Source organism: Pseudorca crassidens, chromosome 20 (assembly GCF_039906515.1).
Source record: "Pseudorca crassidens isolate mPseCra1 chromosome 20, mPseCra1.hap1, whole genome shotgun sequence".
Classification (NCBI taxonomy): Eukaryota; Metazoa; Chordata; class Mammalia; order Artiodactyla; family Delphinidae; genus Pseudorca; species Pseudorca crassidens.
In genome coordinates this window covers 10,037,669-10,063,070 of record NC_090315.1, presented here as the reverse complement: position 1 = coordinate 10,063,070, position 25,402 = coordinate 10,037,669, and the positions used below count along the sequence as shown (strand labels likewise).

Below are 25,402 nucleotides of genomic sequence, written 5' to 3'. Positions count from 1 at the left end.
GTTAAAAAACAAAGAGGAAAAACAGAGCTTGTGGTTTTCACACCGTCTAGGAAGACACTGGCTGGGCCTTTCTAGCACCTGTGCCATCATGATAAATACGGCAGTGGGAAAATGCCCAGCCCAGAGATAGGCATGCAGTAGTAGATTGTTTGCTTCCTTTGGTGCCCAGGAGAAGTGATGAGACAGATTTCGTCAGAAACAGGTGTTGGGCACAGACCTGATGTGGGCTCTAGTATGCAGTAGATAAAGGAGATTGCAGTGGTTTTGTGATGAGGAAGTGCCCGGAAAGGCCTCCCAGGGGAAGAATTGTTCGAGTTGGCATGTGAAGGACAGTCTGCCAAGCACCAAAGCCAGGACCGGCACCCAGTCACAGGAAATAGGGTCAAGAAAAGGCGCAGCTGCCGAGACGGGGTGACTCTGGCTTCCTCGCCCCAAGCAGCAAGCCCTTGCTGTGCCTGCGAGCTGCAAAATGCCCGCTGCGGAGAAGGCGCTGTATTGGGCGCAGGGAGGCAAATTAGCCCTCGCCTCCGTTTACAGCTGGCGCTAAAGCCAGGAGAAGCTAAGGAATCCCGCCCAAGGCCACGCGGCAGTGTGAGAGGGAAGGAGTAGCTGGGGAGAGAGCACAGGCAGTGGCGGAGCGCACAGGCGCACCTTGCCACCCACAAGGTGAATCCCCTTGGAGTTTCTAGGATAACTTGAAGTTTTGTGAGGATGGTGGGACGAAGTATGTGAAAATTGGGATCACTCCAGAAAACTTTAAAAAGCCACCAGCGTGCTCCCGTGCTGCTGCTCATATTTCTTTATTGTTAGGGGGCTGCCCGATAGGAGTAGATAGATGCCTGGTGGTGGGTACTCTCCATAATAGCTCTTTAAAGATTAAACATAAAGTAGGATTTGCTTCTGACATGCTAAGAAACCACAGATTTAATTTTACCACTGCTTCTGATGTAGTGGGTGGCTAATTTGGGCACCGTAATCCTTTTTTCATGAATTAGTTGTGAAATTCCACAGTTGAGGAGTGATTCATTATTTTGATTTCCCCCTTTGTGAGCAATTTGTTGACAATTCTCTCATCCTCCTCTCACCCCCATCCTTAAAGCATCATTCCTGATGACTGACTATTGTAGTTCCTCCTCTTTCCTGTGGCACGTTGATTTGTAATGCTGGCTACACCTCAGATTACTTGTCAGGGTCTCCCTCATTAGAGTTGAAGCTCCATACGGGCTGGGCAGTTCTGTTCGCTGCTTTGTTCCTAGTGCGGTACCCCGCACACTTGTGTTCAGGCGATTTTTTTTTTTTAAATAAATTTATCTATTTATTTTTGGCTGCCTTGGGTCTTCTTTGCTGCGCATGGGTTTCCTCTTGTTGCAGCGAGTGGGGGCTACTCTTTGTGGTGCGCCAGCTTCTCATTGCAGTGGCTTCTCTTGTTGCGGTGCACGGGCTCTAGGCACGTGGGCTTCAGTAGTTGTGGCACGCAGGCTCAGTTGTGGCTCGCGGGCTCAGTAGCTGTGGCTCGCGGGCTCTAGAGCGCAGGCTCAGTAGCTGTGGCTCACGGGCTTAGTTGCTCTGCGGCATGTGGGATCTTCCCGGACCAGGGCTCGAACTTGTGTCCCCTGCATTGGCAGGTGGATTCTTTTTTTTTTTTTGCAGTACGCGGGCCTCTCACTGTTGTGGCCTCTCCCGTTGCGGAGCACAGGCTCTGAATGTGCAGGCTCAGCGGCCATGGCTCACGGGCCTAGCCGCTCTGCGGCATGTGGGATCTTCCCGGACCGGGGCATGAACCCGTGTCCCCTGCATCGGCAGGCGGACTCTCAACCGCTGCGCCGCCAGGGAAGCCCGGCAGGTGGATTCTTAACCACTGTGCCACCAGGGAGGTCCCCAGGAAATGTTTGTTCAGTGTAGTTGTGGCTGTTCCAGCATCATAATGTGACCCAGCTCTGGAGGAGATTATTGTCATTGTAAAACGGATTTATTCAGTTAACTTTCTTTGTGATCAAATAAATGGATTAATGTTGTAGTACATTAGTTCTCATAGTTTAGGTTATTTGAGCTGAGCTGAGAGAACAGACTTTTAAAGAAGAGAAGGTTCTTGGCTAGGAATATGTAGAAGTAAGTCATTGGGTTGCCTAGACCAGAACCTGCAGGCCAGAGAGGTTCAAAACTAAATTGTCAGAGAATCACTTGGTTCGGGTGAGGGGAGCAGGCAGGGAGGTGCAGGGTGCAAATCGCAGAGAACTTGGTGGACTGCTGATAGTAGGTTTCGCAGGTAGGACAGTTGTGGAGTGTGGGGTGGGTGCTGGTGGTGCCTTGTCTCACCTGAGAGAAGTTTCTTGGCTCTACGGATGAGGAAGAGGAGTCCCTCCCATCATCACAGCACAGTCTAGTCTTGTGTGTATGTGTGTGTGTGAGAGTGAGAGAGAGATATTCAATATACAAAAATCCCGCGACATCATTGCAAGTTATGGAACATAACGGTAAAACAAATACTATGCAACTTAAAAACCAGAACGTTCCCAGTACTGTTGTACCAATCTGGGTGTTCTTTCTCTGTCTTCTCAGGGCTGCTGGTACATTTGTGTGGATTTAATAAGGTATCCAGGAGGGGTGGATATAGCCCTGCTTGGCATGGTGTTTTGTCATGTGTTTGTAAATCTGAACAGTGGAATAAAGCTTATTAGGTGGTGTTGTAGGTATAAATTAAAAATGAAATTAAGAATAGTAGGGCTAGTCACCATGTACCCACCACCCAGTTTAAAGCATAAAACATTACTGATGTGATCGAGGCCCCCGGTTATCGCTCGCCAGCATGAGCACCCGCTGTCGTCGGTTGTGGTTCTTATTCTGGGCATTTCTTCTCACTGCACGTGTTTGTTTTTCCAAGTAACATAGAATTGTTTGGTGTGCTTTTTAACTTCTTAAAAGTCGGTTTTGCGTTTTATGTTTGCTGCCGTGTGCTTCTTAAGAGCAGCTTTGCGTTTGTGAGGCCATCTGTGTTTGTGTGTGGTTCTGGGGCTTTGCTGTCCATTATGGTCGCCACCGGCCGCATGTGGCTATTTAAATTAAAATTAATGAAATTGAAAATAAATTAAAAATTCAGTCTCACCAGCCACATTTCACATGCTCAGTAACCACAGGTGGCTGGTGGCAGCCATATTGCAAAGCACCAACATGCAGAATGTTCTTGTCATCATTGCAAGTTCTCTTGGACAGCAAGCACTGCAGTTTTGTTTGTTTGTTTTGTTTTTGTTTTGACCATAGAGTATTTGTTGTGTGAAAACATTACTATTTATTTATTCTCCTATTAATGGGCATTTAGGTATATAAGGTTTTGCTCTTACAAATTGTGCTGCAGTCATTTTGTGTGTGTGTGTGTGTGTGTGTATAGATAATCTCCTTGGGTAAGTGTGTGATTTCTCTAGGATATAGGAGATTTAGGATGTGCACATCTTCAACTTTACCAGACCCCGAAAAATAGCTCTCAAGTAGTTTCCTCAATTTACATTCCAAACCCAGCAGCATGTAACAGTAACATTTGGTAACTTCAGGCTCTTTTGCCACTCCGCAGAGTGTGAAAACTGTCTCGGGTTGTGGTTGTCAGTTGTTAATATGCTTTTGAAAACTATAGTCTCCCATGAGTAGGTGTGGAAATTAGACCTAGAAATCTGTAGTTTGAAAGTTGTTTCAATTCTGATTTACATTCAGCTTTACATCCAGATCTGTATCACTTGTTATAGATGTTCAGCCTGATCTAAAAAGTAAAGTAGGTTCACAAGTCCCAAATGTGGAAAATACAGAACAAGTTGAGAAAATGTGAACCCTGTTACCCAGTGATGTCAGTATTCTTTTTATGCATGTACATAATAAATTAGAGCACTAATTAATATATATTAGTACATGCAAGACATGTATAATGATCTAATGTAATATATGACATACATATGTATTGTCTTTTCCTTTTTTCACTCCATATATTTTCATAAGCACTCCTCATATCTTTATGCCTACTTTGGAGAGCATGATTCTATTCTATTCTGTTTATTTTTTTATTGACATATAGTTGGCGTACAATTGGAGAACACGATTTTGAATGGCTGTGTGTGTCGGTCTTCCCCTTTTTGCCTTGCCATCATCTATTGAGCCAGTTTCCTGTTGCAGTCTCCCACTATTCTAAATGGCCCAGCACAACCCCTTAATTTGATAGCTGATAGACTGTGTGGAGAATTCATCTTTATATTTATTGTTGGGCTTTTCGGCAAATGAAAAGCAGGTAGGTCCTGTCAGCTCAGGGGTATTTATTGAAAATCTAGTCCATTCAATGCTGTGCCTTTCACTGTGGTCCCTGCCTCAGGAAGCTGCTACCCATCTGAGGAGAGGGGATCAGTTAACGGTGTGAGAGGGCTTATTATTAGTCTTAACTAGACTCTCAGATTGAAATCCTCAAGGCCCAGAATCGTCAGAGGAGAAAATGGACAGTGGAGGGGAGTGGGTTAGGCATTCGAGGCAGAGGGATCCATGAGCCAAGGGCATGGAGGAGCGGGAGGGATGAGTGAGGTGTGAGAGTTACCTTCATTCAGGGGGGTGGTGGATGCTACTACCTGGCAGGCACTGCTGGCTGCTTCATCTGAAAGGCTCTTCATTCCTTGAAAGCACCGTCGAGCGGGCTTTTTATAAACTCAATGCCAGTGAGGTCGGTAAGGCAAGCACCACCTTTTGCATCTGTGCTACTACGATAGGCAGCTTGGTTAAGTTTTGTTTTATTTTTAATAGTTATGAGCCATGATAGTAGACTTTGGGTACCTTGAACCAGAAAAGGGGGCGTTAATTGAAGGCAGGCTGGAGTAGCACAAGAAGCATGGAGTAGCTCCTGTGATCTGAGAAGGGGAAAGACCAGGGCAGCTGGGGAGCCTTGGAGGCAGCAGGGGTTTGGCCTTTCTCTTTAGAGCTCTGACATTAATGTGTCTCCATTTCCAACTTTCATACTCACGATTCCCAGGAGAAACAATCTGATGGGTCTGGCTTGGGACATGTGTCCACCCCTGGCCTTGTCACCTGTGGCTGGAGGGCTGGTACACATTAAAGACAAGGCCACAGGGGGTCTCCTCCTCAGATACCAGGAAACTTCTCTAAAAGTTGTCAGCACTGACAGGCCCAAGAGAGGTTAATTCATTTGCCTAAGGTCACAAGTTAGTGGCAGAACTGAGTCTAATTCTGCCCTTAGAGTTGAGGGAAAGGGGCCTCTATCCTTGGCCCTGGTGCTATAGAAGGTCCCACTCTGGCCTTCCTCCAGCCATTCCCCTTACAGGGTAAGGATCCCATGGGGTGAAGGAGCTGCATCTGCCTGGATCTTGTAGCCTTCCTCCAGTTCTAGACCACATTCTGGATACCTGGACCCCTGGAATCTCCTGCCCAGATAACCCCAGGCTACTTCCCGGGCTTTTGTGGGCTTCTTCCCTGATCTGCCTCTGGAGTACAGACCTTGCCACAATGTCTGCATGCCTAGGCCTGAGGGGTGGATGTTTTGCGGGGGAAGGATGGGCAAAGCCTTTTGCAAAGTTAAGTGCAAAGCCCCTTGCATTTTGAGTCAGAGCCAGAGCGGGGAAAGGGTGCGGGTACGGCCTTCCCAGGGTATCTCGTTCTGGCACAGTACTCCCAAGGAGTGTGAGAATTCCAAACGTGAACCTGGTCTTCCAGGTGGTTATGAAGAAGGTTTATTTGTCAACGCAGGAGAATATAATATACTTAATAACTTATTAGTGTGATTTATAACTAAATATGTAGACATGGGTTTTCATTTGTACTCTTACCTTCAGGCCCTGAAAGTGTTAGCAGTGGGCCTGCCTGGGACTAAGACTGTAAAAACAACTTTTTTCCCTTCATTTGTCATATAATGGCCTAACGAATCAGTGGATTCTTAGCATTGGTCTTTGCCAGGCAAACTACCAAAATTCTGAATTAAGGTCTTGGTAGTTTCTGAAACCTGGTTAAGACTTTTCTTACTGTGATGGCATTTCCAGACCATACTGCTGATGGCTTGATCTGCATTGTAAGACTTGTTAAGAAGGGTCTGGCAAGTCTGTATCAGGCACTAAATGTCACTCCGCTAACTACGTGACTTATCTGTTAAGGTCAAACAGACCCATTGACCAAAAGGTTTGAGGGCAGTACAAACATCTTGTATGCCAGCTTTTACAATGGATCCAGACACCAAAGGAGTGATTATGGGGAGGCAGAAAGCCCCCTTGAAAACCACACTGTTTTATCTTCACCAGCAATTTGAACTTTCATCTTTCAAATCCATTACGGTCTTCAGCAAGCTGCCTGGTAGCTGATAGATCTTGGTTCACTTAGCCTGCTAAATTGTACCTTTGTTGTCTTTTTTCTCTTTTATTTTTAAAATATCTGGGGTGTGTGTGTGTGTGTGTGTGTGTGTGTGTGTGTGTGTGTGTGTGTGTAGAGAAGACAGGAAGAAAGACGCACAGCTCTGTAAGTTTGAAATTATTTATACACTTACACACATATACCATCTTAAACTTGGTAAAAGTAGCCAGTACTGACAAAAATTTGAGAGTAAGGTGCTACCACCTTATTCCCAAATATTTCAGTCTGTATTTTCTCAAACAAGGCGTTCTCCTTAATCAGAAACCAACCATCAAAATCAGGAAATACACATGGGTACGTCGCTGCCATCTAATCCTCAGACCCCATTCCACCTTTACTAGTTGTTCCAATCATGTCCTTAACAGCAGAAGGATCCAGTTCAGAATCATGTGTGCATCTAGATTTTCATGACACCTGAAGGTTGCTAAGCCAGTTATTTTGTAAAATGTCCCTTAGTTTAGGTTCATCTGATGTTCCCTCGTGATTAGACTCTAGCTACACATCTTTGGCAAAAATATCACAACATGGATGCTTCTCATTGCATCCTGTGGTCTGGTGCATGGTTATCACATACCCCTTTACTGGTCATGTTAACTTCGATCATGAGTAAGATTGTTTGCCAGACTGCTCCTTTGAAAACAGTTTTTTTTCCCTGTGTGACTAATAGGTATTCTGTAGAGGGGTATTTTGAAAATATGTAAATACCCCATTCCTATCAAACTTTATTAATTAGTTAATTGTAGGTCTGTGGACTAATGGATCATAGTTTACTTACAGTATTATAGTCTATTTTTATCCTCAAATTGTTGTAGTATATTTATCCGCAGATTTGACCAGTGGAAGCTTCTTTAAGCTGGCTCCTATTACCTCTTGACATGGCCCATCATTCTTTGAGGACTTTCCTTGTTTCAGGCTCTTCTGTTCCTGCTGCCCCAGTTTTGAAATCAGTCATATCTCCAAGGAGAAATGTTTCTCTTAGTGGTGATTAGAAACCAAAATCTAGGTGTTAGATGTGCTCATTGCTATCAGAGTATCATTGCTTTTAGACCTTCTCAGTGGACACAGCAGGTAAATATTTGTATGTGTACACATACAAACACTTGCATCTACATTTATTTCTTTATCTGCCTATATATATAGAAAACGGGTTCATGCCAATAACTCTCACCACAGGCTTCATTCTCCTTTTCTCCTTTTCCATATTTCTAATTCTCTTCTTCTCTGACAGTGAGAAACCTGGCTCCCCAGATTCTCAGTGTAATTTCTTGTTGCATCAAGTCCTTGGATGTAATCAGTCTCCTGTTGCTGCCCTTGGGGATGCCCTTCTTACCCTGCCCTGCTCTGTCCCCTCCAACCAGGCCACCCAACCCCTCCACACACACACAGTTTCCCTGCCCTTCCTCAGTCTCAGCAAATGGCTTTTGGACTTAATTGTTTAGGAAAGGGAAAGGAAAACCATTTTCTCATTCATATTTAGTTGTTTATATTTAAAAATATAATTGTCTCTTGGCATTTTTTTGAGAAAATTTGATTTAGCTTAATAGGTTTCAACCATATTTCCTCCTACCACAGAGCTTTTGCAAATGCCATTTCCATTTCCACAGCCTGGAGGTTTCATTCCATCCCCTTTGCTTGTTTTTCTTCTCTGTTATTTATGAATATTGTTGTTTGTTTCTGTTTACTAATACAAAGAAAATTTATTGAATATCTTTAGATACACATTCTTGGTCACTTATGAAGGTATTTCCGTGGCGTAAATCACCAGAGTTCAAGAAAGAGCCAGAATGGAACTAGGTCTTTAGCTTTGCTCTGTCTTTCTTCAGTGCAGGGAGTACATGTCGTTGATTTCTGTGTCCCCAGTGCCCAGAGGAACACACAGTAAGTGCTCAATAAACATTTATTGGATTTGAATGGGCCTCAGCTTCTTTTAATGAACAGTAAACCTTACAGAATGACATTTCTCCTAGAAATGGTGAAGAGTTACTGCCTTGTGATTTAAAGCCAACATATTTTATCCCTAAGCAATTTTGTCTTTTTTCAACAGAAGGTGGTCTTCTGCTCCATCAAAGAAGCACTGGAAGTGGACTGGAGCAGTGATAAAGCAAAGGCAGCTCTCAAGCGCACAACTCCAGATTACTTTCTCCTTCAAGGTGAGGACTGGAAGCAGAGCTTCCCAGCGCGCAATTTGTGCTTTGATTTCTGCAGATGTGGCTGCAGAGGCCAGAAGGTTTCTTGAGGTTTGCCGTGAGTGGAGTTCCCCCTTAGCTGGTTCTCAGTGGCCTCTTAGAACAACAGAGTGAATGGAGAGGAGGCCTGTCACTGAGCTCTGGCTTCTTAACGATTTTTGCTTTTTTTATTATTTGTTGAAGTGAACTGCCCTCTCAAGTTGAGCCTGAGATAACAGTGCCATAAATCAAGCTCTTTTCATCACTGCTTTCCCTCTTCAGAGTTCTTCCTGGGCCTTAAAACCAGGCTTCCTCTCCTGAAGTCTTTTTCCCCACTCTCACCATCATTGCTGGTGTTCAGGGAGCATTAGCTAGGTATTGGTTGGCATCTTAGTGTTCTTGTGCCTGGCACTTTTATTTTTTAATATTATTTTTATAATAATAATCATAAACATTGAGTGCTTACTAGCAAGAGCCATTGGGAGTTGATACTATTACTATCCCTACTTCACAGACAAGGAAACTGAGCACAGAGAGATTAAGGTTACTCGTGTTCTCACAGTAAGCCAAGTAAGTGTATAAATAACATCGGTTTGTTAATTAGTGTAAAATAATCCATATTTGTTATAGAAAACACCAGAAAAAGAGCAAAAAAAGTCACCTCGACATTTTTGTACTTTTGGGGATGTGCTTCCCAGTTTCCCCCCGCCCATGTTGGCACATAGAAGGCCCTCAGTAAACAGCTATTAATTTGGAAAGGTTTGGGGTATAGCCTGAGCGTTTCAGTAAACAGCTATTAATTTGGAAAGGTTTGGGGTATAGCCTGAGCGTTTCTAACTGCTGCTTATAAAAGGAGTCAACCGGTATTTGAGTTTACCATAACCTGGGGATTCTCTCAGCCAGGGGCAGTCTTGTCCTCCAGGGAACACTGGCAGTGTCTGGAGACATTTTTGGTTGTTATGACTGGGGGTGGGATGGGGAGAGGGCAAGGATGTTGTTTAATATCTTATGACACACGGCACAAGATAGCCGCCCCATGACAAGAGTTATCTGGCTGCCAGTGTCAATAGTGCTGAGGTTGAGAAATCCCGATCTAACCCTTTGCAGTTTCCAGAGTATTTTCTTGTCCGTCTCATCATCACAGCTCGGTTATGAGGTGGACAAGGTGGGAATTATCCGCAGTTTGGTTTCTTGGGATGAAGAGACAGAGTCCCAGAGAGGCTCGTGTTTTGCCTGAGGACGCAGAATGCAGATGGCAAAAGAGCAGCCCAGGTCTTTGAAGTCTAATTAATTAAATACTGTGAGAGGTCCCAGGTAATGAAAGCATCCGGGCTCCATTCTCAGTGCTCTGTGGGTATTAGCTCGTTGGATCCTCACCACATTCACATGAAGCAGCTGCTGTACCCCCACTTACAGGCATTTTAAAAGGTACAGATTGATGAAGACACAGGCATGTGGCCACCCCTGCCCTCAGGAGCCCATCATTGAGATGGGGAGGCAAAACTAATGGCCTGGAGACAGTGTGGGGGAAAATGTTTATTGAATCCAGATAGATTCTGCTGACCATCACTATCAGAAGTTACAAGGGGCTGGGGCGTAGACAGGTCGTGAGGCAGAAGCAGGAGCTTTAATATTGTGACCCAGATGGCAGGCAGTAGTACACAGTTCAGAACTAGTGCTCTGGAATCAAAACAGACCTGCCTTTCAGTCCTGGCACTGTCATTTTCTTAGGTGAGTGACGTTGAGCCACAGACTTAAATTCCCTGAGGCTCCCTCAGATTCCCCTCTGACCATGGGGGTGTTAATAGCGCTTACCTCAGAGGGCTTTTGTGAGGCTTGCATGACACACACGCAAGGGGCTTAGCACACAGCAAGTCCTAGAGACCTAATATAGTTACGTGCTTGGAGGTGGGAGGTACTTCGCAACTGTGTAGTAGAATTTTAGGATTGACTCAATTTACCCTTTTCTAAAAAAATTCATTTATTTTTAAAAATTTTTTTGGCTGTGTTGGGTCTTCGTTGCTGCATGCAGGCTTTCTCTAGTTGCGGTGAACGGGGGCTTCTCTTCATTACAGTGCGCGGGCTTCTCATTGCAGTGGCTTCTCTTGTTGCGGAGCATGGGCTCTAGGCACGCGGGCTTCAGTAGTTGTGGCACGCGGGCTCAGCAGTTGTGGCTCGCGGGTTCTAGAGCTCAGGCTCGGTAGTTGTGGTGCGTGGGCTTGGTTGCTCCGCGGCATGTGGGATCTTCTCAGAGGAGGGCTTAAACCCGCGTTCCCTGCATTGGCAGGCGGATTCCTAACCACTGCGCCACCAAGTAAGTCCCTCAATTTACCCTTAATTCCATACTTGAGTAAGTATTATCATAGCAGCAATCCTATTGGATTTTAGTTTTTTGCCTGTGACACTTTGTTGGATAATATACTCCATAGGTTTACTTCTCTTTTCTTTTTTCTTTTTTAAAATTTTTTTTATTTTTAATTAAAAAAAAAATTTTTAACGTTTTTATTGGAGTATAATTGCTTTACACTGGTTTACTTCTCTTTCTAAATGGTACTAATTATCTTTTTAGTTTCAAGTTCCAGGGCTTAGGATTTGGTGATTGAAACTATGTTCATAAAGCAACTATACTCCAATAAAAATTAATAAAAAAACCCTTCATAATTAATAGTCATATTAATTATGAATATTTCTTTATTATGGTAAAAACCACATACCATAAAGTTTACCATCTTAACCATTTTTATGTGTATAGTTTTGTAATAGAGAATTTTTATTTTTTTGCAGGCTTTTTAAATATATATATAAATTTATTTATTTTATTTATTTATTTTTGGCTGCGTTGGGTCTTCATTGCTACGCGCAAGTTTTCTCTAGTTGTGGCAAGTGGGGGCTACTCTTCGTTGTGGTGTGTGGACTTCTTATTGCGATGGCTTCTCTTGTTGCAGAGCACAGGCTCTAGGTGCGCAGGCTCAGTAGTTGTGGCGCATGGGCTTAGTTGCTCCACGGCCATGTGGGATCTTCCTGGACCAGGGATCGAACCTGTGTCCCTTGAGTTGACAGGTGAATTCTTTCTTTTTCTTTTTTTTTTTTTTTTTGCGGTACGCGGGCCTCTCACTGTTGTGGCCTCTCTTGTTGCGGAGCGCAGGCTCAGTGGCCATGGGTCATGGGCCCAGCCACTCCACGGCATGTGGGATCTTCCCAGACCGGGGAACGAACTCGCATCCCCTGCATCGGCAGGCGGACTCTCAACCATTGCGCCACCAGGGAAGCCCGACAGGTGAATTCTTAACCAGTGCACCACCAGGGAAGTGTCCCTGTAATAGAAAATTTTAAAAGGAGGCAGCCCCACATATCATACCGTCTAGACCAAGGCTGGCAGCTGTGCGCTTCCCACTCTCCCCTCCATCCCTTACCTATGGCAGACGTGGCTAATAAGGCCTTATCATTGGCCAGCCACTTTTCTCATAGCCTTGGGATCCTTTAAACAGCACTGCCTGCAGTTCCCTCTCTGATTTGGCATACAAATACAAATTAAGCTAACTCTCTCCTTATAAGAATGAGGCCTAGAAGGGAAGTAACTCCTCATGGCCTAGGTCTAAAACCCAAGTCTCCTGATTCTTCCAGGATCTAGTTCTTTTCACACCATCCCCAGTGTTCTTCCTGAGTTTTTTGGATATCCAACATAGCCTTTCCTGGGCTTTTCTCTTTGTAGCAGATGACATGTCCTAACTTTTCTTGTGTGGCGTCATATGCATATTCCTGATGATTTTTTTTTTGCCCTCTTGGGTCGTTTTGAGCTCTGTGTGTCTTTCCAGAGGTGCTGCAACTGGAAGTATAAGGAGTGTTCCAAATTCAATGAGCATGAGGGCCTGCTTTGCTGTCTGGGAGTTTTGCTCTTGGTGTATATTTGATTAACTCCTTTGACTAGGGACTGGACTAAGCTTCTGGAAGTAGAGGGAAATGGCTCTCGTGATCTCTTTCCCTGGGTCCTGCCGGCAGCTTAGACTTCTGCCAGAATTCAGCTTGTAAGTATTAAGCTGACTTTCTGAGTATATCACCTTATTATTTCTTTTTTTTAATTTTATTTATTTATTTTTTTATACAGCAAGTTCTTATTAGCCCTTAATTTTATACACATCACTGTATACATGTCAATCCCAATCGCCCAATTCATCACACCACCATCGGCTTTCCCTCCTTGGTGTCCATACGTTTGTTCTCTACATCTGTGTCTCAACTTCTGCCCTGCAAACCGGTTCATCTGTATCATTTTTCTAGGTTCCACATACATGCGTTAATATACGATATTTGTTTTTCTTTTTCTGACTTACTTCACTCTGTATGACAGTCTCTAGATCCATCCACATCTCAACAAATGACCCAGTTTCGTTCCTTTTTATGGCTGAGTAATAGTCCATTGTATATATATACCACAACTTCTTTTTTTTTACCACAACTTCTTTATCCATTTGTCTGTCGATGGGCATTTAGGTTGCTTCCATGACCTGGCTATTGTAAGCAGTGCTGCAATGAACATTGGGGTGCATGCGTCTTTTTTGAATTATGGTTTTCTCTGGGTATATGCCCAGTAGTGGGATTGTTGGATCATGTGGTAGTTCTATTTTTAGTTTTTTAAGGAACCTCCATACTGTTCTCCATAGTGACAGTATCAATTTACATTCCCACCAACAGTGCAAGAGGGTTCCCTTTTCTCCACACCCTCTCCAGCATTTGTTGTTTGTAGATTTTCTGATGATGCCCATTCTAACTGGTGTGAGGCGATACCTCATTGTAGTTTTGATTTGCATTTCTCTAATAACTAGCGATATTGAGCAGCTTTTCATGTGCTTCTTGGCCATCTGTATGTCTTTGGAGAAATTTCTATTTAGGTCTTCTGCCCATTTTTCGATTGGGTTGTTTGTTTCTTTAATATTGAGCTGCATGAGCTGTTTATATATTTTAGAGATTAATCCTTTGTCCGTTGATTTGTTTGCAAATATTTTATCCCATTCTGAGGGTTGTCTTTTCATCTCGTTTATGGTTTCCTTTGCTGTGCAAAAGCTTTTAAATTTCATGAGGTCCCATTTCTTTTTTTTTTTGTTTTTATTTCCATTACTCTAGGAGGTGGATCAAAAAAGATCTTGCTGTGATTTATGTCAAAGAATGTTCTTCCTATGTTTTCCTCTTAAGAGTTTTATAGTGTCCGGTCTTATATTTAGGTCTCTAATCCATTCTGAGATTATTTTTGTGTATGGTATCACCTTATTCTTATATTCAGAAATACTTCTTTTGGGACTTCCCTGGTGGTGCAGTGGTTCAGAGTCCACCTGCCAATGCAGGGGACATGGGTTCGTGCCCCGGTCCGGGAAGATCTCACATGTCGCGGAGCGGCTGGGCCTGTGAGCCACGGCCGCTGAGCCTGCGCGTCCAGAGCCTGTGCTCTGCAATGGGAGAGGCCACGGCAGTGAGAGGCCCGCGTACCGCAAAAAAAAAAAAAAAAAAAAAGAAATACTTCTTTTGATTTGATGTGGGGCCATTCATATAACTAGCTGTGAGATTCTCCTGTAATTTGACTTCATTGGTTATCTAGGAGAGCATAGTAGCTTCCAATGCGTGAAGTTGCCTTTTGCCAAATATACTTGCCGTCAACTGTCTTTGCGACTTGAGTCAGGTAAGTCAGTTTGCTGCTATGCTTTTGTTTCCTCACCTGTAAGGTGATAGGACTAAGTTATCTGCCTGTTTCTAAAATCTCTTCTCATTCTAGGTAGTCAGTGACTCTAATAAAATAAAAGTTCCTCCTTGTGTCTCTGTATTTTTAATTTTTGTACTTTTGACAACTTGACTGAGGTGTGATTGATGCCAGAAAATTTACTCATTTTAAGTGTATTTCTTTTTAAAATTTCTAGAAATTGTTTCGTGAATTTGAACAAAATGTCCTCCAGTTTGTCTTAAGGTCTAACTGTAGTTTTGCCCAGCCAGTTTTGATGGTCAGCCATAGCAGTGGAAGTGTAGTCCAAGTAGAGTAGTGGGCAGTCTTGTGTGAGGGAAAAAGACGGGCTTTGGGGACTACCAGAGTTGAGCGCAGGTCCCAGCTCCTACGTGAAATTGATATAATTTAAAAAGTGGCCTTGATTTTGTTATTCAAGTCAAACATTGGTAACATTCTGCTGGGTTGGCCAAAAAGTACCTTTGGTTTTTAAGTAAAAATAAAAGACACATTTTTCATTTTCACCAAGAACTTTATTGAACAATGTATTCACCCTTTTGTTCCACTACCTTCTGCCATTTTTCAGGCAACTTCATAATTCCATCTTCCCAAAACTTTTTATCTTTCTGAGCAAAGAACTGTCCCAGGTGCCTTTTACAGTCTTCCAGGGAATTGAAACTTTTTCCATTAAGAGAATTTTGTAAAGACCGAAATAAATGGAAATCCGAAGGCACAATGTCTGGTAAATACGGCAGATGAATTAGAGCTTCCCAGCCAAGCTGTTAACGGTTTTTGCCTGGTCATCAAAGAAACGCGCAGTCTTGCGTTATCCTGATGGAAGATTATGCATTTTCTGTTGACTAATTCTGGACGCTTTTCGTCAAGTGCTGCTTTCATTGGGCTAATTGGAAGCAGTACTTGTTGGAATTAATCGTTTGGTTTTCCGGAAGGAGCTCATAATAGAGGACTCCCTTCCGATCCCACCATATACACAACATCACCTTCTTTGGATGAAGACCTTTGGTGTGGTTGGTGGTGGTTCATTTCGCCTGGCCCACGATCTCTTCCATTCCACATTATTGTACAGTATCCACTTTTTAAAAATTAATTATTTATTTTATTTTATTTATTTTTGGCTGCTTTGGGTCCTCATTGCTGCGTGCGGGCTTTCTCCAGTTGTGGCAAGCGGGGGCTACTCTTGGTTGCAGTGCACATGCTTCTCATTGCAGTGGCTTCTGCTGTTGCAGAGCGTGGGCTCTAGGCATGTGGGCTTCAGTAGTTGTGGCACACGGGCTCAGCAGCTGTGGCTAACGGGCTCTAGAGCACAGGCTCAGTAGTTGTGGTGCAAGCGCTTACTTAGCTGCTCCGAGGCATGTGGGGTCTCCCCGGACCAGGGCTCGAGCCTGTGTCTCCTGCATTGGCAGGCAGATTCTTAACCACTGCGCCTCCAGGGAAGCCAGTACAGTATCCACTTTTTTTTTTTTTTGCGGTACGCGGGTCTCTCACTGTTGTGGCCTCTCCTGTTGCAGAGCACAGGCTCCGGACGCGCAGGCTCAGCAGCCATGGCTCACGGGCCCAGTCGCTCCGCGGCATGTGAGATCTTCCCGGACCGGGGCACGAACCCGTGTCCCCTACAACGGTAGGCGGACTCTCAACCACTGCGCCACCAGGGAAGCCCCAGTATCCACTTTTTATCACCCGTCACAATTTGTTTTAAAAACGGAACGTTTTCATTACGTTTAAGTAGAGAATCGCGTGCGGAAATACGGTCAAGAAGGTTATTTTCGCTTAACTTAATGTGGAACTCAAGCATAAAAGCGATTAGCATAACTAAGCTGGTACAAATGATTTTCAGCGCTTGATTTGGATATTTTGAGTATGTTAGCTGTCTCCTGTGTGGTGCAACATTGATTATTCTCAATTAACGTCTCAATTTGATCTCTCTGCACTTCACCTCGTCTACCCGACTCTGGAGCAACGTCCAGTGAGAAAATCTCTAGCACAAAACTTTGCAAAACACTTTTGACGTGTTCGATCAGTCATAGCACCTTCTCCATACACTGCACAAATCTTTTTTTGCATTTCAGTTCAGTTTTTATCTTTCTTGAAATAAATAATAAAGCATAGTATGCCAAAAATGTTGCTTTTTTCTTCCATCTTCAGTATTAAAATGGCTACACAAAAATTCACCAATTTTGATAAGTCTTTTTTAAAATGCACGCTGATATGACAGCTGTCACATACAATCTAACAAAATTGTTTCTAATGAAGTTAAAGACGACTAAGTGCTACTAGAGCCATCTTACAGAAAAAAACCGAACGAACCTTTTGGCCAACCCAATAACTTCAGGCTGTGGGATGGCCTTGGGGAATATCCAACTTGAATAATCAACTTTTTTAGGCAGTACTCTAGTTTTCATGTTTGCTTTGGAAGAGATCTTGGAGCATATATAGAGTGACCTCATTTGTCTTGTTGGCTGCAAAATGTATTTCTTTGAGTGTACTATCATTTGTGACCAGTCTCATCAAATGTAGATTGTTTTCAGTTTTTCTCAGTCCTTGGAAATTTTTCCCAAGAGCCTTTCTGGAAGTGTGACTAATATACCTGATGGCACCTTAGGAATTCCTCATGAAGTCAGGGTGCTTGGCTGTGATACACACGAGAATACCTTTGTTTCACCATTGCCTAATGGAACACTTAGTAGGTGCTCAATAAACAAATGGGTGCTCGATAAATAGCTTTTGCATGAGTGACTGGTTTGCTTGTCTGGTCATTTCTTCACCCTAGAGAGAGAGCAGCCTGCCCACTGGTGTCCCTGCAGGCTCCTCTTTCCTGCCTGCTTCCCCGAGCACTTGTCAGGCTTTTGATCCCAGTGGCACCCTGGTCCTAGCCTGCCCCTCTCACATAGATGGCTCTTTCTGCCCCATTCAACTGAATTGTGAAGCAGCTGCCCTGCCGTCCATGTGTGTGTGTCGTCCATGTGCATGTGTTTGCCTTGTTTGGGTGTTGAGTGTTTTTCCAGTTTACTTAATAAGATGGTGGCCAGACCAAACGCTTCCTGCTGCATTTTTCCACCATCTTGAGAGTCAGCCTCACCATCTGTGAGCCAAAGGTCTCATCTTTTTATTATTCTCCCATGGCATGTTGCAAAACATGAAGTGTGAGCTGGTTTCCTGTGGCAAAAAGTTGACTTTGATTTGTTCTTTTTGAGGTTACTGTGAGTTTATCATAACAGGAGTGCTAAAAATATCGTGTCTAGTATGGAAACAGCATTCACTTACCAGCATGAATAATAACACACAGGTTTAGTCCAGAGCAAGGAAGAAATGGGCTTGATCTCAAGATGTGAACTACTTAGCAGAGAATCCTTGGCAATCTTAACTTTCTCAGTCTGTTCTGATGAGTCGTGGAAAAGTACTTAGGCCGTTTCTGAGCCACAGAATTAAAGATGAAAATAATCTTAGACCATTTTTGGAGCACCTGATATGTGTCAGATCCCGTGCCTGGGAATCGTCACGGGAAGAAGTCATCTCCTTGCCAATGCAAAAGTCAATCACAAATAATTCTCCTTGTGAGGAGAGCTGTAACAGAGAGCTATTGACAAAGCTGTCGTGTCGTGCTGGTCTGTTTTTCAATATGTGTGAATTATTCTACCATCAAAAGCAAACTGTTATGGGAGCTCAGGGAACTGAGGGTCTGGCTCTCTTTGGGGAGTTGGGAAGTCTTCAGAGAGGAGGAGACATCTGAGCTGGATTTTAAAGAATCGGTATTGGCCAGGTGGTAAAGGGAGGTGAGAGTGTTGCCGGCAGAGAAGCAGTGCTTGCAGGCGGCCAGTGGTGCAGGGACCATGGCACAGCGAGGTTGGAGCTTGATGGGTGCCGATCAGAGATAAGATCAGGGCCTTGCTTTTTTTAGGTTTTTATTCTTACAGCCAGTTGTTTCCCAACTAAGAGGATATCAGGCTCACTCGTGGAACATTTGAAAAATACAGATTCCCTGGTTCTAGCTCAGATTTACTGAATCAAAATAATTAGGAGTGGCTGGAATATGCATTTTTGTAAACCTCCCAGGTTTCTGAAGGATCAGCCAATTGGAGGGAAACCACTGCCTTAAGGACAAAAGGAACCCATGTCCTGTGTCAAAGCCCTGATTTACTCATGTGTGGGTTTTTTTTAAATGTGTTAAGTACTGTGTTTCAGATGAGGGCATGACTGAAGCAGGGGTAAGGAGATAACCCATGTAGCTCTTTTTTTTAAAATTACTGAATGTGTTTTTTTAATTAATAAATTTATTTTTATTTATTTATTTTTGGCTGTGTTGGGTCTTTGTTGCTGTGTGCGGGCTTTCTCTAGTTGCGGTGAGCAGGGGCTACTCTTCGTTGTGGTGCGCGTGCTTCTCATTGTGGTGGCTTCTCTTGTTGCGGAGCACAGGCTCTAGGCGCGCAGGCTTTAGTAGTTGTGGCATGAGGGCTCAGTAGTTGTGGCTCGCGGGCTCTAGAGCGCAGGCTCAGTAGTTGGCACAAGGGCTTAGTTGCTCTGCGGCATGTGTGATTTTCCTGGACCAGGGCTCGAACTCATGTCCCCTGCATTGGCAGGCAGATTCTTAACCACTGCGCCACCAGGGAAGTCCCCATGTAGCTCTTGAATACAGAATTTTGACTGTATACCCTCAGATTTTAAAAAGTACCGTTGGGGCTTCCTTGGTGGCGCAGTGGTTGAGAGTCCGTCTGCCGATGCAGGGGACACGGGTTCATGCCCCAGTCCGGGAAGACCCCACATGCTGCGGAGCGGCTAGGCCCATGAGCCATGGCCGCTGAGCCTGTGCGTCCGGAGCCTGTGCTCCGCAACGGGAGAGGCCACGGCAGTGAGAGGTCCACGTACCGCAAAAAAAAAAAAAAAAAAAGAACCGTAAACAAATATGAAGTCTCGTAAGTTGGTTTGCTTTTTACAGTGGTGTGGGTTAGCAAGTCTGAAACTATTTACTGTTTATTCTAGGATTGAGCAAATAGGCAAATATATTGTGGATGATGAGACTCAGACTTTTTTATTGCCAGAAAAGGGAGTTAGTTTTTTAAATACGGAAGGTGGGAAAGGCTAGAAGGAGCCCTGTGGGGTTGGATTGGTATTGCAGTCATCTGGATGAACTCGTGGTTTTTTGTATGTAGGTACAGAAATAGATGTGTGTATGTCCGTGTATTTACATTCATACTTATATATTTCCTAGCTCTGGCTGTTGAGAGGGCTGAGGAGCAAAAGCACTCTAGTAGCAATGAACAGACTTCATGCCCAGATCATGATGGCTAATATCCAAGGATCCAGGAGTCCTTGGAGACATGGCTGATTCTGGGGCTGGGGGAGGAAATTTACAGGTGAGCTTGGAACATCCTGCTGTGCCTGAAAGTAAGGAAGTGCTCAAAGAATGATGGGTCATGTCAGAAGATCACAGGAGTCAACTTGAAAGGGCTCCTATTGGTCAAATCTGGGACAGTTTGAGGATCAGATAAATGATAGTAATAGATTGTAACCCACAGACTAAAACAAGAACCCATGAGTCTATACTGATAATTGAATAAGTAAATGAGGGAAAGAGCAAAGTTCTTTTTTTTTTTACAGAAGAATAACAGTAAATAAAGCAGGAATGATGAAGATTTTTAAAAAATCTGTATTTGGCCATCGTCATAGTAGTAAAAATTGTTTTAAGAATTATTGATGGATGCTAAAACTAATGGGAAAGTTCGCTGTGAAACAGGGTAGATGTCTTCTCAAGACATGTTTTAATTAATTGCAAAGAAAGACTAGAGAACCCTAGCAGATTGTTCCTCAACCAAGAGATCACAGTTAACATTCCAAGAATAGGACAGTAGGTCTCATGCGTCCTGATAGGATGCACTGAGCAAGACACGCCACCGCTCTGGTTCCCTGCCCAAAGTGGGTAATCTCAGCCTAATTATGAGAAAGCATCTGACACGCTTGGATTGAATAAGACTCTAGAAAATAGATGGCCTGTACTTCTCAAAAGGGTCGTAAAGGACCCAGGAACTCCACTTCAGATTAAAGGAGAATGAAGAGACATGATAGCTCAATGGAACATAGACCTCCCAGATTGGATCTGAGAGCAGGAGATTTTTTTTTTCTTTTGCTCTCAAAGACATCAGTGGAACAGTTGGTAAAATTTGAAAAAGGTCTGTAGATTAGATGGTAATACTCCATCCATGTTAATTTCACAGTTTTGACCATTGTTTTGTGGTTCTGTGAGAATATTTTTTTTTTTAATAAATTTATTTATTTATTTTTGGCTGCGTTGGATCTTCATTGCTACGCGCGGGCTTTTCTCTAGTTGCGGAGAGCGGGGGCTTCTCATTGTCGTGGCTCCTCTTGTTGTGGAGCACGGGCTCTAGGTGCTCAGGCTCAGTAGTTGTGCTGCACGGGCTTAGTTGCTCTGCGGCATGTGGGATCTTCCTGGACCAGGGCTCGAACCCGTGTCCCCTGCATTGGCAGGCGGATTCTTAACCACTGCGCCGCCAGGGAAGCCCCTGTGAGAATATTCTTGTTTGGGGGAAATACATAGTGAAGTATTCAGGGGCAAATTTCAAATCATTTTTAAAAATGTGTAATTATAGATACAAAGAAATAATGACAAATGTGGTAGAATGTTAGCATTTGCAGAACTAGGTGAAATTATGCAGGAATTCCGCATACAGGTTTTCTGTTAAGTCTAAAATTATTTCAAAATAAAAATTAAAATAACGAAAAACAAAAACAACCTCCAAAACCCCAGTTCTCAGCACCTGGAAACATCCCGATATTGACGGCTGATGAGTAGTACCTGCAAAGGGCTCTATCAGTGCTGGGTCCATAGGAAGGGCACGTATAACAGCACATCCTCATCATCTCTTCACATGTACAGTTCCTCTGGAAAGGAGCCATACAGTTCCCCCAGATTTTCAAGGGGGGCTAGAGACCTCTGCTGTGGGAGAAACAGCACACCTCTGTGACTGAGAACAGAAAGCCTTCATGCTTCAGGTAGGAGATAGTATAGTAAATAGCACCTCACTGCTGAGCCAGCCTGGGGTGGTCTCCACTTAGGGCCCTTGCTCTGCAAAAGGAATTTCTTCTTCCAGGCAGTAGTGTTGGGCAGACTGTAGGGGGTGTATTTGCATAGAAACACTTAACCCGTCTTCAACTTTCATGTAGAGCCAAGCAGGACCTTACTAGGAACAAATACAAATGGTGGCTTGGAGGCGGGTACTAGGGGTACAGAGGGTGAAGGGGTGGCCTCTTCCGAGTCACTTTCCCCTGCTGAGCCTCATGGTTGGTTGTTGGGCGGATTAAAGAGGAGCTGTCAGAGCTCTTAATATACTGCCTGTGTTGGAAACCAGTGGAGCTCTTCTAACGCATTTGCCATTTTCTCTTCTGCACAGCGTTCATCAAGTTCAAGAACTTGACTGGCCTCTCCTTTCATCCAGAAAGCACTCTGTATGGGGCTCGGTGGGACTGGAGTTCAGCCTAGACATGACCATGCGTCCTACCGTGGGGCTGCCTTTCACCCTCAGCCTTCATCGGTGGCTTAGCTCTTTACCAGCCTCCTCCTTCAGATCTCTTCCTTTTTTTTTTTTTTTTTAATATTTATTTATTCGGTTGCACCAGGCCTTAGTTGTGGCAGGTGGGCTCCTTAGTTGAGGCTCGCCGGCTCCTTAGTTGTGGCACGCATGTGGGATCTAGTTCTCTGATTGGGAATTGAACCCGGGCCCCCTGCGTTGGGAGCGTAGAGTCTTAACCACTGCGCCACCAGGGAAGTCCCCAGATCTCTTCCTTCTAATCCATTTTCAGTCACCAGTCCGATCTGTCTAAAAACTAAAACCCTTCCATGATTCTCTTTTGCCTTCAGGATACCATTTAGACTTCCTGGATTGGCATCCCAGACCTGGGGCCCACTGACCTCCTTTTCTCCTTTCCACTCCCTTCTGCCCTCCGTGAACCCTATACATTGCTGTCCCCAGACATCTGTCAGTCCCTCGTTTCTACACGTTTTTATTCCTTCTGCTTGGAATATCCTGCTTCGTCCCTTCCCACTTTATCCTCACTGCTCACTCTGATGTGACCTCCAGGAATGTAGCTGCCCTGATGTGAGTTGGGTTTCCTTCCTCTGTGATCCCATACCATCCCCTGGACAACAGAGTCCCTTGAGGGCAGGGACCACAGCTCACCATCTCTTGACTGGGCCTGACTCAGAGCAGGGCCTTGCTAAATGTGGATTGATTGATTGCTGCGGCCACCTGTCCCAAGCTTGGAGAATCTTGCCGGTTCTTAACCTGTGGCTTCATTCATTTATTTTAGGCTCCTGTAAAGCCATCTAGGTGGTGCTAATTTGCATAGTTGGCCTTTGGCCCTTTCCCTGCTGTGCCACAAGGCACACAGTACCTCAAAGCCCTAGACCTGGCTGTAGGACTGTGCCTAAATCCAAAGTATCGGGGAGCCCTTCCACTTTCCTTTAACTCCCCATGTGCGGGGAACAAGGGCTTGTTTATGACTGGAAGCTCCTATCTCTCCTAGGCGCTGGCAAAGTCAGACCTAGGGCCTTCCAAGGGAGAAATTAGAATCTCTTCTAAGATGGCTGATTGTTCTTGGTTCATAAATCTAGCCAAACAAGTTTAGAGTTCATGTCTACTTTCTCCTGCCACTAGAACCTTGATGTCTCCAGCTTTGGATTTGAAAGAAAGGCATTTTGGTCCCACTCTATCATATACTGCCAGGCCTTGAGCAAGCCTCTTTGCCTTGTGGCCTCTGTTTTCTTTTATAGAAATGAGGGAGATGTTGATAATCTCCTCCCAATGATCATGTATAGGAGAGCCTTAGAAATAGCCCTATTTTCTCCTTCTTTGAATTGTAAAAGTAAGACATCTTCTTAGTAAAAAAAAATATTCCGATACCTCAGAGGAAACTGCCATTTCTTGTGTATTCTTCCAGAACTTTCTAGTATTTTGTACCTCATTCTTCCTCATCACTGCAAGGATTCTCTCTCAAGATTTCTTAATGGTAGACACTTTGTAACTTTTTTACTGTTAGAAAACTTAGTTTGATTCCTCCTTCCTCAATTTTCCCTGCCCTCACCACAGGGAAATTTTATGATTTTTTTAATTGACTTTCTCTCTAGACCTCAGCTTGATTGGGTGATCAGTTCTCTTCAGAAGGAACTTCTTATTTTAGAACTTGTAACCTTTGCAAACCAGCCATTGCCACTTGGGCCGGCGTTCCCCAGCGGGTGTTTTGGTGTCCAGCAATGACAAGAACTGCTAAGGAAGAGACAGCCACAGGGAAATGGGTTCCGATAATGGGGCAGCAGCTGAGTGCTTGTTGATTTGCTACTGTCATAACCACAAATGTTTAAAAATAATTTGTAGAGCGGGAGGAAGAAAAAAGCAGTGGGTTTTGTTGTGCTTCTTTTTTTGTTTGTTTTTTTTCTGGTGCCACTGCCTTATCAGAGGCACAAAACGCAGACCACAGTCATTCAGAAAGGAAGAAGGCACTGCCGTGCAGAGAAGAGAAGTGAGGGAAGGGGCAGAGGTGACCCATAAGTGCAGTTCTGGGCTTTACCGCCGCCAGCAGGTGTAGAGTCTGGTCAGAGAACCAGCTGTGGTTAGGCTCATGCTCCACTCCTCAACCTGAAAAAGAGGCATAACTCCAAGTCCGCCACATAGGGTCACAGGGATTAAATGATGGCCGGGCACATCTTGTGCACTAGTAATTGTTGATTAAGTGCTTTGTATCCATCGTGATCACATTACATCTTCACAGCACCCTCGTGAGAGCAGATCTACTATGATCACGTCATTTTCACAGGAGGAGATTGAGTCTTGGAGAAGCTAAGTCATTTGTCACCAAACCTAGTAAGTGTTTAAACATTGCCCAGTACCCCGTCTCTCAAAGCGCTCAGTCAGACTTTAATTATTAGCCTTACTAATACTAATAGCATTATGTCCATTTTTAAAGTCTGAACCTCACAAGAGCCCTGTGACATTTTCTTGTTCCACTTTTGCAGATGGGAAACAGGCCCACCGAGACCAGATTGTAATAATGGGCAACACTGTCAGCAACCTGCCTTGTTTTCTTCTTTGCAGGCCCACATCTCCCCCTCCCCCGCAGTAGCCTATGTTTGAGCTGTTCTCGGGCCCCAAGCCCAGCTGCAATTCTTGTTTAAAGCCTCACATCTTTTCTCTGACTGTCAGACAACAGTCACGGGAATGTCCTGTGCCATCTTCCCTGGGTAAGAGCAGTTGGCAGAGAGCAGCAGATGCCCAGAGTCAAGGTCATGTGCCACTCAAGTGCTGGCCTGGAGAAAAGACCCTGTCTCTCTGCTGCTTGTGACCAGGCAGGGTGAGTGTGAATGGAAAGGGCTTTGTCAGAATAGCTCTGTAAGCGGAGGGTGCGGCTGGCAAAGCTAGTAGATAGGGGCCCTTGCAGTAGGGGACCAGCGATCTCCATACTTGGCCTCTACATCATCTGCCTCTGCATTTTAGAATGTTTTTGTCCCGTTCTCTTTGTAAATTACAGACTTTTCAGAATGTTCCACTTTATTTAAATAAATAAATTTATTTATTTTTGGCTGCGTTGGGTCTTCGTTGCTGCGTGCGGGCTTTTCTCTAGTTGCAGCAAGCGGGGGCTACACTTTGTTGAGGTGCCTGTGCTTCTCATTGCGGTGGCTTCTCATGTTGTGGAGCACAGGCTCTAGGCGCGCGGGCTCAGTAGCTGTGGCACGTGGGCTCAGTAGTTGTGGCATGCGGGCTTAGATGCTTTGTGGCATGTGGGATCTTCCTGGACCAGGGATAGAACTGTGTCCCCTGCATTGGCAGGCAAATTCTTAACCACTGCACCACCAGGGAAGTCCAGAATGTTCCACTTTAAAGGTGAGAGTCAAGCTTGGGAATCATTAGACTTTTTTTTTTTTTTAAGAGGAGAACTAGAATATTTGGTCAGACTAGAGTCTGAATGGGTGGTTTGCATTATTCCAAACTGGTGGACTCCGAGGTAGGAAACTAAGGTCACTTGAAGTGATATTCTTTTTTCTTTTCTTTTTTTAAACTAGCCTATCTTCTGTCTTCTCTCGGCTTCCAGGGAGGTAGTACAGCATAGAGGTTAGAAGTGTGCTGACTTT

At 44.3% G+C, this 25,402-nt stretch overlaps 1 protein-coding gene across 5 annotated transcripts in view; it reads left to right on the top strand.

Annotated features, from left to right (window-relative positions):
* SAE1 (SUMO1 activating enzyme subunit 1) overlaps positions 1–25,402 on the top strand; it is a 71,890-nt gene that overhangs the window by 24,187 nt on the left and 22,301 nt on the right. For all 5 annotated transcript variants that reach the window (XM_067718773.1, XM_067718772.1, XM_067718775.1 and 2 more), the window contains one exon: positions 8,423–8,528. In XM_067718773.1, the coding sequence (XP_067574874.1) occupies positions 8,423–8,528 (106 nt within the window). The remainder of the gene's footprint in view (positions 1–8,422; positions 8,529–25,402) is intronic.